At 43.6% G+C, this 13,177-nt stretch overlaps 1 protein-coding gene across 1 annotated transcript; it reads left to right on the plus strand.

The window, feature by feature from the left end:
* Positions 1–8,533: 8,533 nt before the first annotated feature.
* LOC139479467 (uncharacterized) lies at positions 8,534–9,514 on the plus strand. Its single transcript, XM_071262313.1, has 2 exons — positions 8,534–8,933; positions 9,081–9,514. Exons 1-2 carry the CDS (start codon positions 8,534–8,536, stop codon positions 9,512–9,514), a joined length of 834 nt encoding a protein of 277 aa, XP_071118414.1.
* Positions 9,515–13,177: the final 3,663 nt, after the last annotated feature.

The raw sequence follows: 13,177 nt of genomic DNA on the forward strand, positions 1-13,177 counted from the left end.
ACACATTTCCAATGCCATCGTAACACGATATCGGCATTGTAGAGGCGTTATCAGAACACAAATGACGTTGCCGACCACCCACGTTCAGGACGTCCCCGAGTAACGACGCCAAGACAGGACAGATGGATTCGAGTTACACATCTCCGACACAGGTTCCAAACGGCAGTAACGACGTCCCAGACAATTCCTGGACTGCGCCGTATCCATCCCGACACTGTCAGGAATCGTTTACGTCAGCACGGGATTCGACCACGACGCCCTGCCATACGTCCCATCCTGACACACCGTCATCGAGTCAACCGTCTAAGATGGTGTCGAAATCATGTTCGCCAACCTCGAATATGGTGGAGAAATGTTGTCTTTACAGATGAATCGAGGTTCAACATGTCCCACAGTGACGGGCGCCAACGTGTCTACCGGCGTTTGGGAGAACGTTATGCACGCAACTGTATCGTGGAAAGGAATCGTTTTGGAGGTGGCTCTGTGATGATTTGGGGTGGGATAACAGCACGGCACCGAACCCCTTTGGTGGTTGTTCAGGGCAATCTCACCGGTGTTGGCTACAGAGATCAGATTCTGAGGCCTGTGGTCATTCCTTTCCTGCAACGTCATGGCCCGGGATTGACATTTCAACAGGACAACACTCGTCCTCACACGGCTAGGGTCGCAATGGATTTCCTGTCATCAGATCTCTCCCTAATAGATCATGTGTAGGATGAAATGGAGCGACGTCTGCGTCGTCTTCCACATCCTCCAGATAACGTCCGTGACTTGGCACAGGATTTGAGGAGTATATTGCAGGCCTTCCCCAGGCCTTCCATGCCCATTTGGTGGACTCCATGCGTCGCCGATGCACTGCTGTGATTCACGCACAGGGTGGTCATACCCGTTATTGACTTTGTGACTTTGTCGTATGACCCCCTACACCATTTTGATCTTCTGACGTCATCGTAACAGATGTTGTTCAGGACCCGTTGACATTTTCTTATGGTCCGATCATTCAGCTGCTACAGCGTCTGCATCATTTTGTTCTTGCTGTGTTGTATTTCAATCCAGAACATATTTTCTCCGTGCACAGTTTCTTTATGTGGCTAGTATATGTAAATATAAATCATGATGATACAGGAGATAGACCAGAAGAACCGCGCCACTTAGCACAGAAGTGTTCCCCCACACCCCACGGCCGCGTATGTAATTGCCTCCTAAGAAAGATGACTTATCTTTATTTATAACTTACTTGCAAATTGGTACCAAGGTATTATTGATATCACTGATGAATGCTTTTAAGCTAAGGTGGGTTCCCTCCCACTGAAACCAGGATCGGTCAGTGGCCACTACTTTGGGATGGGGATAAATGAAAAGTTTGTTACGTCACGAAGACCATTGGCTAGCCGCCTGTTCAGCTTCGATCTGCTCTTTTCCACCTTACGTAGGTCGGGTGCGTTGTGCCAGCAGTAACGGTGTTGAAGAATGCCAAATAACAAACATGGGTATCCAGTAGGTGTGCCTGGATGCGCAAGATAGATGTCTCCATATCGAGGATGAGCTGGCTTGTCTTAGTGGAGCCTAGGTGTTTGAGCACAGGTGTATCACCACAGCTGAAGGGCTGCGCGGCTTGCCTCCACCTGAGCATCTATTACACTGTCCAGGTCGTTCCACCGCAGAGCGCCCCTCGCCAACCACAAGATCCTTTTGAGGGGCACCAGCTCCGGTCGTTGTAGGGATAGCTGTTGCCTTGCCCTTGCCATAAAGTATGAGCCCACCATCCAGACTGGAACAAATGTACAGTAGTAGCATTTGGCAGTTATTAGTTATGTTTTAGTGTTACTGTTAACTAACGTAAATAATTATTTCGCAGGTAGACGTATATAGGTCTGATTGCATTCTGACTTCACCCTGCCATATTGTTTGAGATGTGGAGGTACCCCTATGCTAGCTGCTGTAGTTGCTGCTTTGATTCGGAAAGAGTGGGAAGATTAATTTTCAGTACCTATTAAGCTCAGGGCCAAGGCCTTTTTGAGGACCGCTTGGAACTGATACCTGGTTAGTGGTGTCTGATCAAAGTGGATAAATCCTGGAGCAGGGCCAGATGGATCTAGCTACTTTCTTTCTATTATATATTCGAAGTGGTGTGTTTATAGTTGACAAAGTAAATAAGGGGAATATTGCAAGAAAGAGTGAACAACGCTCATTCGAAATTAAGTTAAATATCTATCTAACAGTGAAGTTTTCTCCATTTTGTACTTTTTTCTTTTATGTCTAGAAAATCACCATGTGAGTTGGAAATGTTGTCCAAAATGATTAAACCTGTAATGAAACAGCTGTTTTAGAAATTATGGAAAGGTCAAGGTTACCACTGAGTTTCATATTTTAGTCAGTATCTACGGCATTGTTACCCCGACAAACAAGAAACTTGCCTGTACTTTGTGTAAACGGTCAAGGTTGAATTGTCGTCAGGGGATAAGGAAACGTAATTATACCATCGTATCACTGATAACTATTAGTAACAGTAGTTATTTAATCTCATAAAGTTCTTATGAGAATTGTCAAATCCACTAACAAGGACAACACAAGGACAGTTAATACAAACGTCTTATGGGTCTGTCTCATGTAGTGTCCATATTTCTGGATATTGCCATTCCCAAGTGTGGCGAATACAGATCGCTGTACTGAAAAGTGACGTTTTTAAACACTATAGTGTCAGTCACGGGAAGGGATGAATATGTACAAACGTACAATGTCATCAACTCTGAAAATTGATCACGAGAACTGTCGGGTTACAGCCAAAACGGGACCTCAGCAAAACGTCACGGAGTGAAAACGGCACCGATTGGCGAAAATGGGACTTCGCCCAAAGCGAAAACGGCTACTTTTGCGAGACGAAAACGACACCTAAGAAACAAGCAATAAATGAAAGTAAATGTGCAAATACACAAAAGTGTAACATGTTGATCGTCTTAAATATGTTTACATTAGAAGTTAACCTCTATTCCCCTACTTTACTCTGCTATTCGATTTACTAGCGGAATCTGTTTGGGGGCGCAACTAAACTGTGTTGTAAAACATCACACACTTTGAACGTTGGAGGTTTTGTAATTATTATTATTATTATTATTATTATTATTATTATTATTATTATTATTTACAGATTAAAATATATAAAAATGCAGCAAAGAGGGTTCGGGTGATCCTGGCACAGTTAGGCTGGTTAGGCTCATCATCAGCTCAGGGCCCTTTCCCCCTCGACACGCAGCACAGACAGAGAATGGGACTTCTCCCAGGAAACGCTGCATAGTCAAACCCACCCAGAACTTTTCGGACAATGTGACTCCCCAACACTGCAGCCTTCTGCATTACCCAGATTGTCAGAAGGGCTGTATTCCTGTTAGCAAAGCCGGGTACTCTCCCAAAGTCAGTCAACAGATTGGGAGGGACCAAACCTAAGGCACCGAGAACAATGGGGAGGCGGACAACTTGGTACTTGGGATGCAAGCATGACATTTCGAAAGCGAGGTCTGCTTATTTGCTATGTTTATCAGGAATTTTGCCAATCACATTACTGTCAAAAGGGAAATTCAATGACATAAATGATTTCTTTGGATTCATCATAAAGGACAAGATCAGGTTTGTTGGCCTAGATATGTCTGAGGCTGTATACGGGCCTATTCCTAAGGATTTTGTATTCATCATTTTCCATGACGCCCTCTACATATTCCGGGTCGTACCATGGATGGACCTCTGTGTCAAAACCACAAGCATGGCGAAGACAGTAATAAAATGATCAAGCCACCCCATCATGTCGCTTAAGATACTGTGTTGGTGCCAAAGCTGAGCATCAACTTACAATGTGTTGGAAAGTCTCATTAAATTCATTACATAATCTACATTTCATATTCACATTTTGATACAAAATCATATTATTATTATTATTATTATTATTATTATTATTATTATTATTATTATTTGTGACAAAAGTAGAATCAATGTTACCAATGAATAAAGCATAAATACAACTACATAAATGGTTTTATCTTTATCATAATATAAGATGCCGTTTTCGCTTGAGCTGAAGTAACCGTTTTCGCGACAATGGTGCCGTTTCCGCCTGATAAAATCGGTGGCGTTTTGTTGAGGTACCGATTTAGCTTGCACCCGAACTGTGACATTTGTGACTCTGTTTAATAAAAATCGCATATTGCTACCAGCATTAGCCCTGCCCCTGTTTACACAAACTACATGTTGGAAAAAGGAAACACATCAAGTAAATCTTAATCAGTGTTCAGTAGCGGGAGCTATGATGAGGAGTTAATATACCAATTTCGGTTGAACTTAAGACTGCAATATCAAAATGTCATTTATGCAAGAGTGGTGTTTTCTAGTAGTCAATTACTCGGAAGAAAGGAACATTTAATTGCGTTTTTGTAGATCTTAGCAAAGCCATTGATGTGTTTACAAAGAAATACGTATGAATGGACAAGATTTCGAGGTTCTCAAAAGTGAATATGGTAATGTGAATTCTGCTGTTGTGGTTGAATAGGGAAGAAAATTATCTGACTATTTTGATTGTTTTACTGGTGTAAGATAAGGTTTTACTAATAAGACATCAAACGGGCTTCTCATTTCAAATCAAGTTTATGTCCCGAGTGGAAAAAAATTATCAAGCTCTAGCGGTCCATATCCTTATAGTGAGAGCAAAGTGCGAATTAATACAAAGTATGCAAAATGTCAAAATGGTGAACTAAATGTAGATGAAGTATTTGGAAAATCAAACCTAATGAGAAATTTATGTCACAACATGGCTGCCATCATTCCATATTGTTCTGTGAAATAATATTATAAGTTACAAGCAAACTACTGCTTACCCACGTAGTGAACATGTCCAGTACAGCAACAGTAGTCGTAGTGAACACATAACACTGTTCATCATGTTCAAGGGAGTGTGCTAATTTGCGTAGTAACACTTGGAACCTGTACAATCTTCGTCAGTGACCTGAGTTGTCTCATTTGAATATGACTCATGTGGAATTTCCTACTTTTGATTTCATGTAAGTTAAATCAGAGATCAAGCAGTTGAAGTTACGTTTGTGATGATATTACTGATTCGAACTGATTGCACACCAAGTCAACATTCTTGATATTGTCATACAGTTACTTTTACGTGTATACGTTTACAAAATGCACATATAGATTTCCACAACTTGTAAGCATAAAGAAATATAAAGTTCGAATTTAAATCATTAAAGTAAAACCTTGTCGTCCAGCACAGTTATAGCGCACTGACGTTCACACAATGAAAATACTATCATATAATTATGGGTCACGGCTTGACCTCTGCATTCTTTGTGACGGTGACCAAGTAGTATAGGTAATGGTGATTCTGGACCACTTCCACTGGAGCCAGATTTATATACCTATACTGCTACTACAGAGGGAGTTTTTTACGTCAAAACGATGATGCGATTCAGTGATAGTCATGACATTAAACTAAATAGTAATGAAAATATTCTTTATTATTTTTAACTCATACGCATACAATTATTTTGAACAAAGTAATATTCGACATTTTTACTGTTCTTCGTTCATTTTACTAGGAGACCAGACTATATGCTCTTTTTCTAAATTGGAAAGAAACAATTGATGACGGTATTTGGTTGGTTTGATATCACTGATATAATATATACCCTGTGTTAATTCATTTGATAATTTTGTCCTGGAACATAAATGTTGTTGACATTATTATATACTTATGTTAACATTCCTTTAAATGTGATCCAACGTGATCAAGCAATCTGTTTTTAATCTCCAACCAGTTCTTTGGTTTTGGCACGGAATAAATGGCGCACTTGTTGCCTCCCCTGTTCTATGAACTTTTTTTTTCATCTTCGCTAATACCACTGGTCTTACGAGAATTTGATCGAATCTCCTGCTTTATTACGTTGTATTTGGTGAGTTCTGACAACACTAAATAAAACTCATCCTCTGATATCTTACAATCAGCCAGTGCTGTTGAAATATGATCCTCAATGCTGTTCAAATTTGCTTCGGTGAGTATCCAAATATTATCATGTTTTAATGCTGTCTTTTGCAACTTACGAGAAATAAATTTTATCGCTATTCCGGCCAGTCCTGAGACTCCAGCAGCTATTTCCATGCCAAGTATGATAGGTGCGGCGATTATAGATGATAATAAACCAACACCAGCTACACCGAATCCCATGCCGGCCGTTACAAGGGCAGGGTTAACTCCGTCAAAAGCATTCACAGCTCTTCGATCCTTTTTATACAATCCAAGTCTCAACTCCCTCTCCTTCTCTATTCAATGTTTTATGTCGCTTATTTGATGTAATCGAAATCCATCAACAGTATCCATCTTTTCAGATGCTTCATCGAGCGCTGGATATAAACCCATAGTGTATATTATTATATCATATAATAGTCTTTAATTGGTCTTGCTTCAATGTTTTGAGAGTGTACATCGACCTTATTAAATGTATATTATGTAGCATAAATATCTTAGTAAGAGAAATGCTATCACCTTTAATAATTTGTACCCCCTCAAGGGTTGCAACGGGTGATACTCCCATATAAATAATACTGCAACGTCGACGCTCGTGTTGCTTGAGCCATTTAATTGATAGACCTGTCAATATCTCGAAGGCATCTTCCGGTGCATCCCCAAACAAGACTTCAATAATAATTGTAGAATGATCAGGTATATCCTTCAAGTTATCTTTTATATCATTGAATTCAGTAACCAAATTTAAACTAACGTTTTTTACTGCTGCACGAATTAAAAACATATGACCTGGGTTTTCTGGCAGGGGAGAGACTAACACACTTTTTCGTTTTGATGGGATATAAGCCCCGAGTACGATCCCACTATTTATTATCTTAGTTAAATTATGTGCCTTACCCATCATCACATACTTACATTACGTGGCAACACAATCAACGTGCAATCGGCGCAGCTCGTAAATGCCGCGCAGGCTGCCAACTCGGCTACCCAGGTAAACGAGCAACTGGAAAAAATACTCCAGTTGTTGGAACATTCAGCGCCCGGCCTGGTTAGTGCAAACCAACAGGTAAGGCTTGGTTTTAGTTCTCCCGCCATTTCGCCCAACATAGGGAGAATCCCTGATGCTCACAACGAGGCCGAAGGTGACGCAGCTTGGCCAGCCAATCAGAACCCAGGATACGGGGATTCCCTATCCTTCCGTGCAGATGGAATAGACGCACACGTCAAACAACAGGTGAAGGAAAAAATCTGGCGTGACGAGTTTGTCAACCTCGGCACAATCCTACCAAACACCGAGGGAAGGCACGAGGATGGTACGATTACCGTGGCGTACGACTCCTCAGGTAAGATAATTTTTAAACCAATAAAGCAGCAACCAAAGCGCCTGTCCCTGGCAAGCTGGACTTCAGCTTTCCACATTTTCATGTATATCTATGTTAGTAGGCACTCCGAGGTCCGCACAAGCCAGGGGTTGCTGTCCTACATGGAAACCATAAGAACGGCGGCACTTCGATTCGGGGGGGATGCCTGGTCAACCTACGACCAACAATTCCGACACAGAATGTCAAGGGACAACATCGACAGGGAGTTGTGGCTGAAGTACATGGTCACACAGCCAGTACGATAACCAGAATCAGGCGGACGGGGCGCAATGACACGTGTACAGGGGGACATCACCAGTCAGGTATGCTGGGATTTCAATAAATTTTACTGTAGCAGGGTCAACTGTAAGTACACTCACAAATGCGGTAAGTGTGGCAAAAAATTCCACAGCTCTAGGACCTGCTTTCAAGGGAATGGGGTCCAACCGACCCCATACGAACCCAACCAGCCTCTCCCTAACAGAAAACCAGCCGTCAAGGCAGGTAAATTCAATGGCCCCTTCCCCCGTGGATCTCAATGAATGACACCTGGTTACACCAATATGCTAAGGTCAATTACAGAGATTTATTTATGGGTAGGTTTTAGCTTTGGTTTTAAGCTCGAGTTCCGGGGAAGCCGCACGGGTCGCCTGGCACAAAATTTGCGATCAGCCACGCACCAAGACACGGCAGGCTATGTGAAACAAAAACTACAAAAGAAAGTCGACCTTGGCAGGATGGCGGGCCCCTTCAAGGACATCCCCCTGGACAACCTCCAAGTATCCCCAATAGGCCTGGTGCCCAAGAAGCAGCCAGGCTATGGTCAGCATCTGGGTAAGCATGCGGAGGAATTCCATCTAATTCACCATCTATCCTATCCCAGGGGTAAATCTATAAACGACTTCATAGACACAGAGGCCTGTTCCGTTGTGTATGCCAGATGTGATGAAGCTACTCATATGGTTCAACAACTGGGAAAGGGAGCACTACTAGCAAAATTCGACATTCAGTCGGCCTTTAGAATTATACCAGTCCACCCATTCGATTTCGAGCTGCTAGGCACCAGATTCGAAGGTGAGTTCTATTTTGATAAATGCTTACCATTTGGCTGCTCCATATCTTGCGCCATATTTGAAACGTTTGGTACCTTCTTGCAATGGTGCAATCACATCTTCCAACGTATCAGATCATGCATTACCTGGATGACTTCCTAACCGGGGACACAGCAGGCACCAGCCACTGCTCAGACAACATCAACGGATGCGTGAATACACTAGAACAGCTTGGGGTCCCTATTGCGCATGACAAGACGGTGGGCCCCACGACCAAACTGACATTCTTAGGGCTGGAAATCGACACTAATGCAATGCAGATCAGAATCCCAGAGTCCAAGATCAAGGAGGTGACAAGGGAAATCCAAGACATCCTGTCAACAGGTAACATCAAGGTCACAAAAAGGGCCCTTCAGTCCCTCATAGGCAAGCTTAACTTTATGTGCAGGGCTATACCAATGGCAAGGGCATTCAGCCGAGGTCTAATCGATCTGCTTAGCAAAGGTAAGCAACCATTTCACCGCATAAGGATTACCAGCTGGGTCAAGGAAGACCTACAAATGTGGTAAACATTTCTTATGAGTTATAACAGCATATCAGTGTTTCAGGACCAACCATGTGTAGACAGCGATTTCCTCCAGCTGTTTTCAGACGCAGCGGGTGGTGCCGGCTTTGGGGCCTACATGCAGGGCAAATGGTTTAACGGCGCATGGCCAACCCAGTGGGTGACGGATGGAACTACACAGGACTTGATGCTCCTGGAGCTGTTCCCCATCACACTGGCCATCCAACTTTGGGCCAAGCAACTCGCAAACAAAAAGGTCCTCTTTTACTGCGACAACCAAGCTGTCGTAGCAATAATCAACAAACAGTCAACCAAGGCCACCAGAGTGATGAGCCTACTCCGTCGCCTAATCCTGCAGTGCCTCCGATATAATATTATGTTTAAGGCAAAGTATGTATGTTCCATTGCTAACACTATTGCCGATGCTCTCTCGAGGTTTCAGCTCAAACGCTTCCGAGAGGCAGCACCAGCCGCGGACCAGAACCCCACACCTATCCTGTGCAACATATGGCGGATCTGAGGCAGGAAGCCGGCAGACTCCTACAATCTCTGTCTACAAATACATGGGCCACTTACCAAACAGGCATCAATGCCTTGCACCAGTTCCGGTCCACACACCAGCTACAAGAGGTGTGGCCAGTCCCACTGGATCAGGTTGTAAACTTTATTTCTTATCTGTCAGTCACTCACCACTCCCCTAACACAGTCAAGACTTACATTGCAGCGCTGTCTTCACAGCACAAATTCCACAGGCTCACCGACTGTACAAACCATTTCCTGCTGGGCAAGATTTTTAACAGGCTTACACAAATCAGCGGGCCGACCAGTCACCAGAAAACCGATCACTGCAGACCTGCTGCAGGTAGTAACAATCTGCCAACACGTATGCTCATCAGCATATGAAGCCAGACTGTTCAAGGCAGTCTACTGCACAGCCTTCTTTGGTTTCTTTAGGGTTAGCGAGCTGGTCCAAACCGGACACTCACAAACAGGTTGCACCATCCAGAATTAAAGCTTCTCGGGCAACCCCCAGCAGCTTTCAATCCATCTACCACACTCAAAGTCTGATCAGTACAGGATGGGGACAACAGTTACAATGTCATCTATACCAGGTAATCTGCTATGTCCGGTAGTCGCCATCAAGCACTACCTCGAGGCGCGCCCCTCCAGCCCACAACATGCATTCGTTCATCTCAACCATTCCCCCGTTACAAGGTACCAATTCCAGGCACTCCTAAAAAGGCCTCAGCACACAGCAACATAAACACGGCTTGCTATTCTTCGCACTCCTTCCACATTGGGGCAGCCAAATCAGCAGCCATGAACGGGGTGCCGGAACACCTCATACAACAATACGGCAGGCGGAAATCAGATTGCTACAATGCTTACATACGCTTACCAACAAATTTAATGTTGCACAATTAATTCAAATAGTCTTTTCATGGTACTTACTACACTTCTTATTGTTTACAGTTTGGATGATGGGATCTAGCTACATGGCCAGGGCACGGCAGTACTTGCTCCTGAAAGGCACCAGTCCCAACCAACCGAGGATGCTATGGCTGGCACGAGGGGGGATGAGGTGGAAGGGGCTGGACACCATTCTAGATGCACAGGTCAAGGTAACACGGCACACCCCAGAGCCCTCATCATTCACCTGGGCTCCAACGACCTGTGCTCGGTCAAGGGCAGCCAACTCTACCTTGACATGGTGGCATCAATCCTTCGTATACAACTGCAGCTTCCTGACACCAAGATCATTGTATCCTCAATGCTGCCCAGGTGCTAGTGGCACGATGCCAGGGATCCACTAAAGATCGAGGGGATGCGGAAGAATATCAACCACTGACTCAGCGGTAAAATAGTGCCAAATCCCAGATCCTGGCATCAGACAAGACATGGTACGCCTGGGAGGGCGTCCACCTCAGTGACAAAGGACTGTTATCTCCACAGGTTAGTGTTTCTTTTCAGTACATAGGCAAGCTGTGCAACAATGCTATCTCCGTGTATCGCGTGGCCTTGGGTGTGGGGTAGCACTCTGGTGCTTTGTGGTGGGGTTCTTGTGGGCTGCACTGCTAGTAACAAATTAACTTGCATCCAAATTAATACTCGTGCTTAAGGCTACTTGCTTTTCAGCGGGAACCTTTCCAGGGTTACCTGCTTCTCAGTGGGAACCTTGTCTTTCTCAACTTTTCAGCCGGGGAATCGTAAAATAACATACGTTGGGGCAAACAATTGCCACGTATATGGGCCCGGCGGCGGAAGTCGTCTTGTCAAGCAGTAGCTGACAGTTGGGTCCGCGGCAGTAGTCTCACAATGGTTTTGCTTATGGGGCTAGGCAGTGGGATCTGCTGTGGCCGGCTACCTGGGGCCGGGCAGCGGTAGTCTGACTTAGGCCAGCAGCGGTAGCTGCTTTTGTCAGCGTGGCAGTTGCTAAGCAATGGTAGCCTTTAAATATGCCACCGTGGGGGCCGGACAGCGGTAGCAGTCTCAGGCCAGCAGCGCTAGCTGCGAATCGCCGTTGGCCACGCTAGTGGCCATGGCAACGGTAGCATTTTGGTATACACAATTAGCAGCTCAGTAGCCCACTAGTACCTGCACACCCTCGGCCATTTCATCTTCTGTTTTTATTATTTGTCAGCGTGGTAGTTGCCAAGCAATGGTAGCGTTTAAATATGCTACCGTGGGGGCCGGACAGCGGTAGCAGTCTCAGGCCAGTGAATCGACGTTGGCCATGCTAGTGGCCACAGCAACGGTAGCATTTTGGTATACACAATTAGCAGCTCAGTAGCCCACTAGTACCTGCACACCCTCGGCCATTTAACCCAATTTCATCTTCTGTTTTTATTATAGGCACGGGTATCCACGGCTCGGTGGCCGTGCCTCTCCTTGGCATATCGCGGGATAAGGTGGGGTAATGACGAATTCAGTAGCCACTCGATTTTTGCTTCGATCATAGTCCATTTGTATGAAGTGTTTTTATTGAGTCTACTAACATCGACATCACATAAATCTCCTAGATTAACCGGGAATGCAACTTCTTTCCGCTTGTATACATTATCTTGTAAGTGTAAAGCGGGTAATACGTTACATCGCAGAAAACGACTTCAAGTTGTCCAGCCAAGTTATCGATAGTATGAAGCAGTTGAATAGACTGATCATCTGTTATTCCTGGGAGTGTAACATACATATTAAATATACAAAGATTCTATATCATAATTTGAATATGAAATCGAGTTGCATTACTAATCAGTCGATTTTAGTAAGTGCCTCTGGGGCTAATTTTTTCTATAAATTCCCTAATATCTTTATAAAATACAGGGTCGTGGCAACTAGCGATAAAATGGTGCATGATTGGTTCCACAATCCAATGCAATTTTGGCAGAACCAGTTAAACATTGCTGTATGGTGTGCCACAACAGGATGTGGTGTATCTCTTTATGTCCCCAGATTTGAACTAAATAAGTCTGTTTTATCGTTTCGTGTGTACTATCAGATTAGACGTGTACTTAAAGAAATTAGTGCACCATTACCGCAGGATCGAGCGTGGAATTCCACAAAAAATCCATACAATAGGTTCGCGCAGGACCGTATTTTTCAGGAATTCAATAATTCTACGAGTAAAGTTTGATGATTAAAGGAGTTAACCATGGTCTAGGTGTTCCGTACAGTTGACAAAGAACTGTTAAAGAAAAACATGATGATTTAGTTAAAAAAACTCATCAACCATTCGATCCATTTAAATTGTTAAAGAAAAATAACCTTTTTTAAGAATGCATAATCTTAATCATGGCTGGGAAATTTCGAGTAATGATTGAAGAGGAGATCTTATGAGTTTTAAGAATGGTTTAGCTTATATTGTTACAAAATTTGTGCAACTAAACGATACCGCAAACGCTTGGAATGAATTTTTGTATGATAAAACAGAAAATAATTTTACTAATCCAGCTGTTGTAAGAGTTAATGAATCAATAAGAACTTATGTATGGTCAATTCTTGGTGCACAATCGCAAACACGAACGGGAATAATTGGTTCTGGGACAGCACTCGATGTGCAAAAACAGTTTGTCGCAAATGTGGAGGATGCTATTAATTCACCAGTTGACATACCATCTTCTATAAAGCGCTATCAAGATGTATTACAGTACCCTCAATCCAAAGTAGACTACGTTTATGCGCCTGG

Source organism: Haliotis cracherodii, unplaced genomic scaffold, assembly GCF_022045235.1.
Source record: "Haliotis cracherodii isolate W230 unplaced genomic scaffold, xgHalCrac1.p SCAF_4, whole genome shotgun sequence".
Taxonomy (NCBI): domain Eukaryota; kingdom Metazoa; phylum Mollusca; class Gastropoda; order Lepetellida; family Haliotidae; genus Haliotis; species Haliotis cracherodii.

Excerpts from the sequence above, each read along its gene's own strand:
- LOC139479467 (XM_071262313.1), top strand. The coding sequence starts at position 8,534 with ATGGTGCAATCACATCTTCCAACGTATCAGATCATGCATTACCTGGAT. Across the intron at positions 8,934-9,080 it reads AATCGATCTGCTTAGCAAAG|ACGCAGCGGGTGGTGCCGGC; the intron begins GTAAGCAACCAT and ends AGCTGTTTTCAG.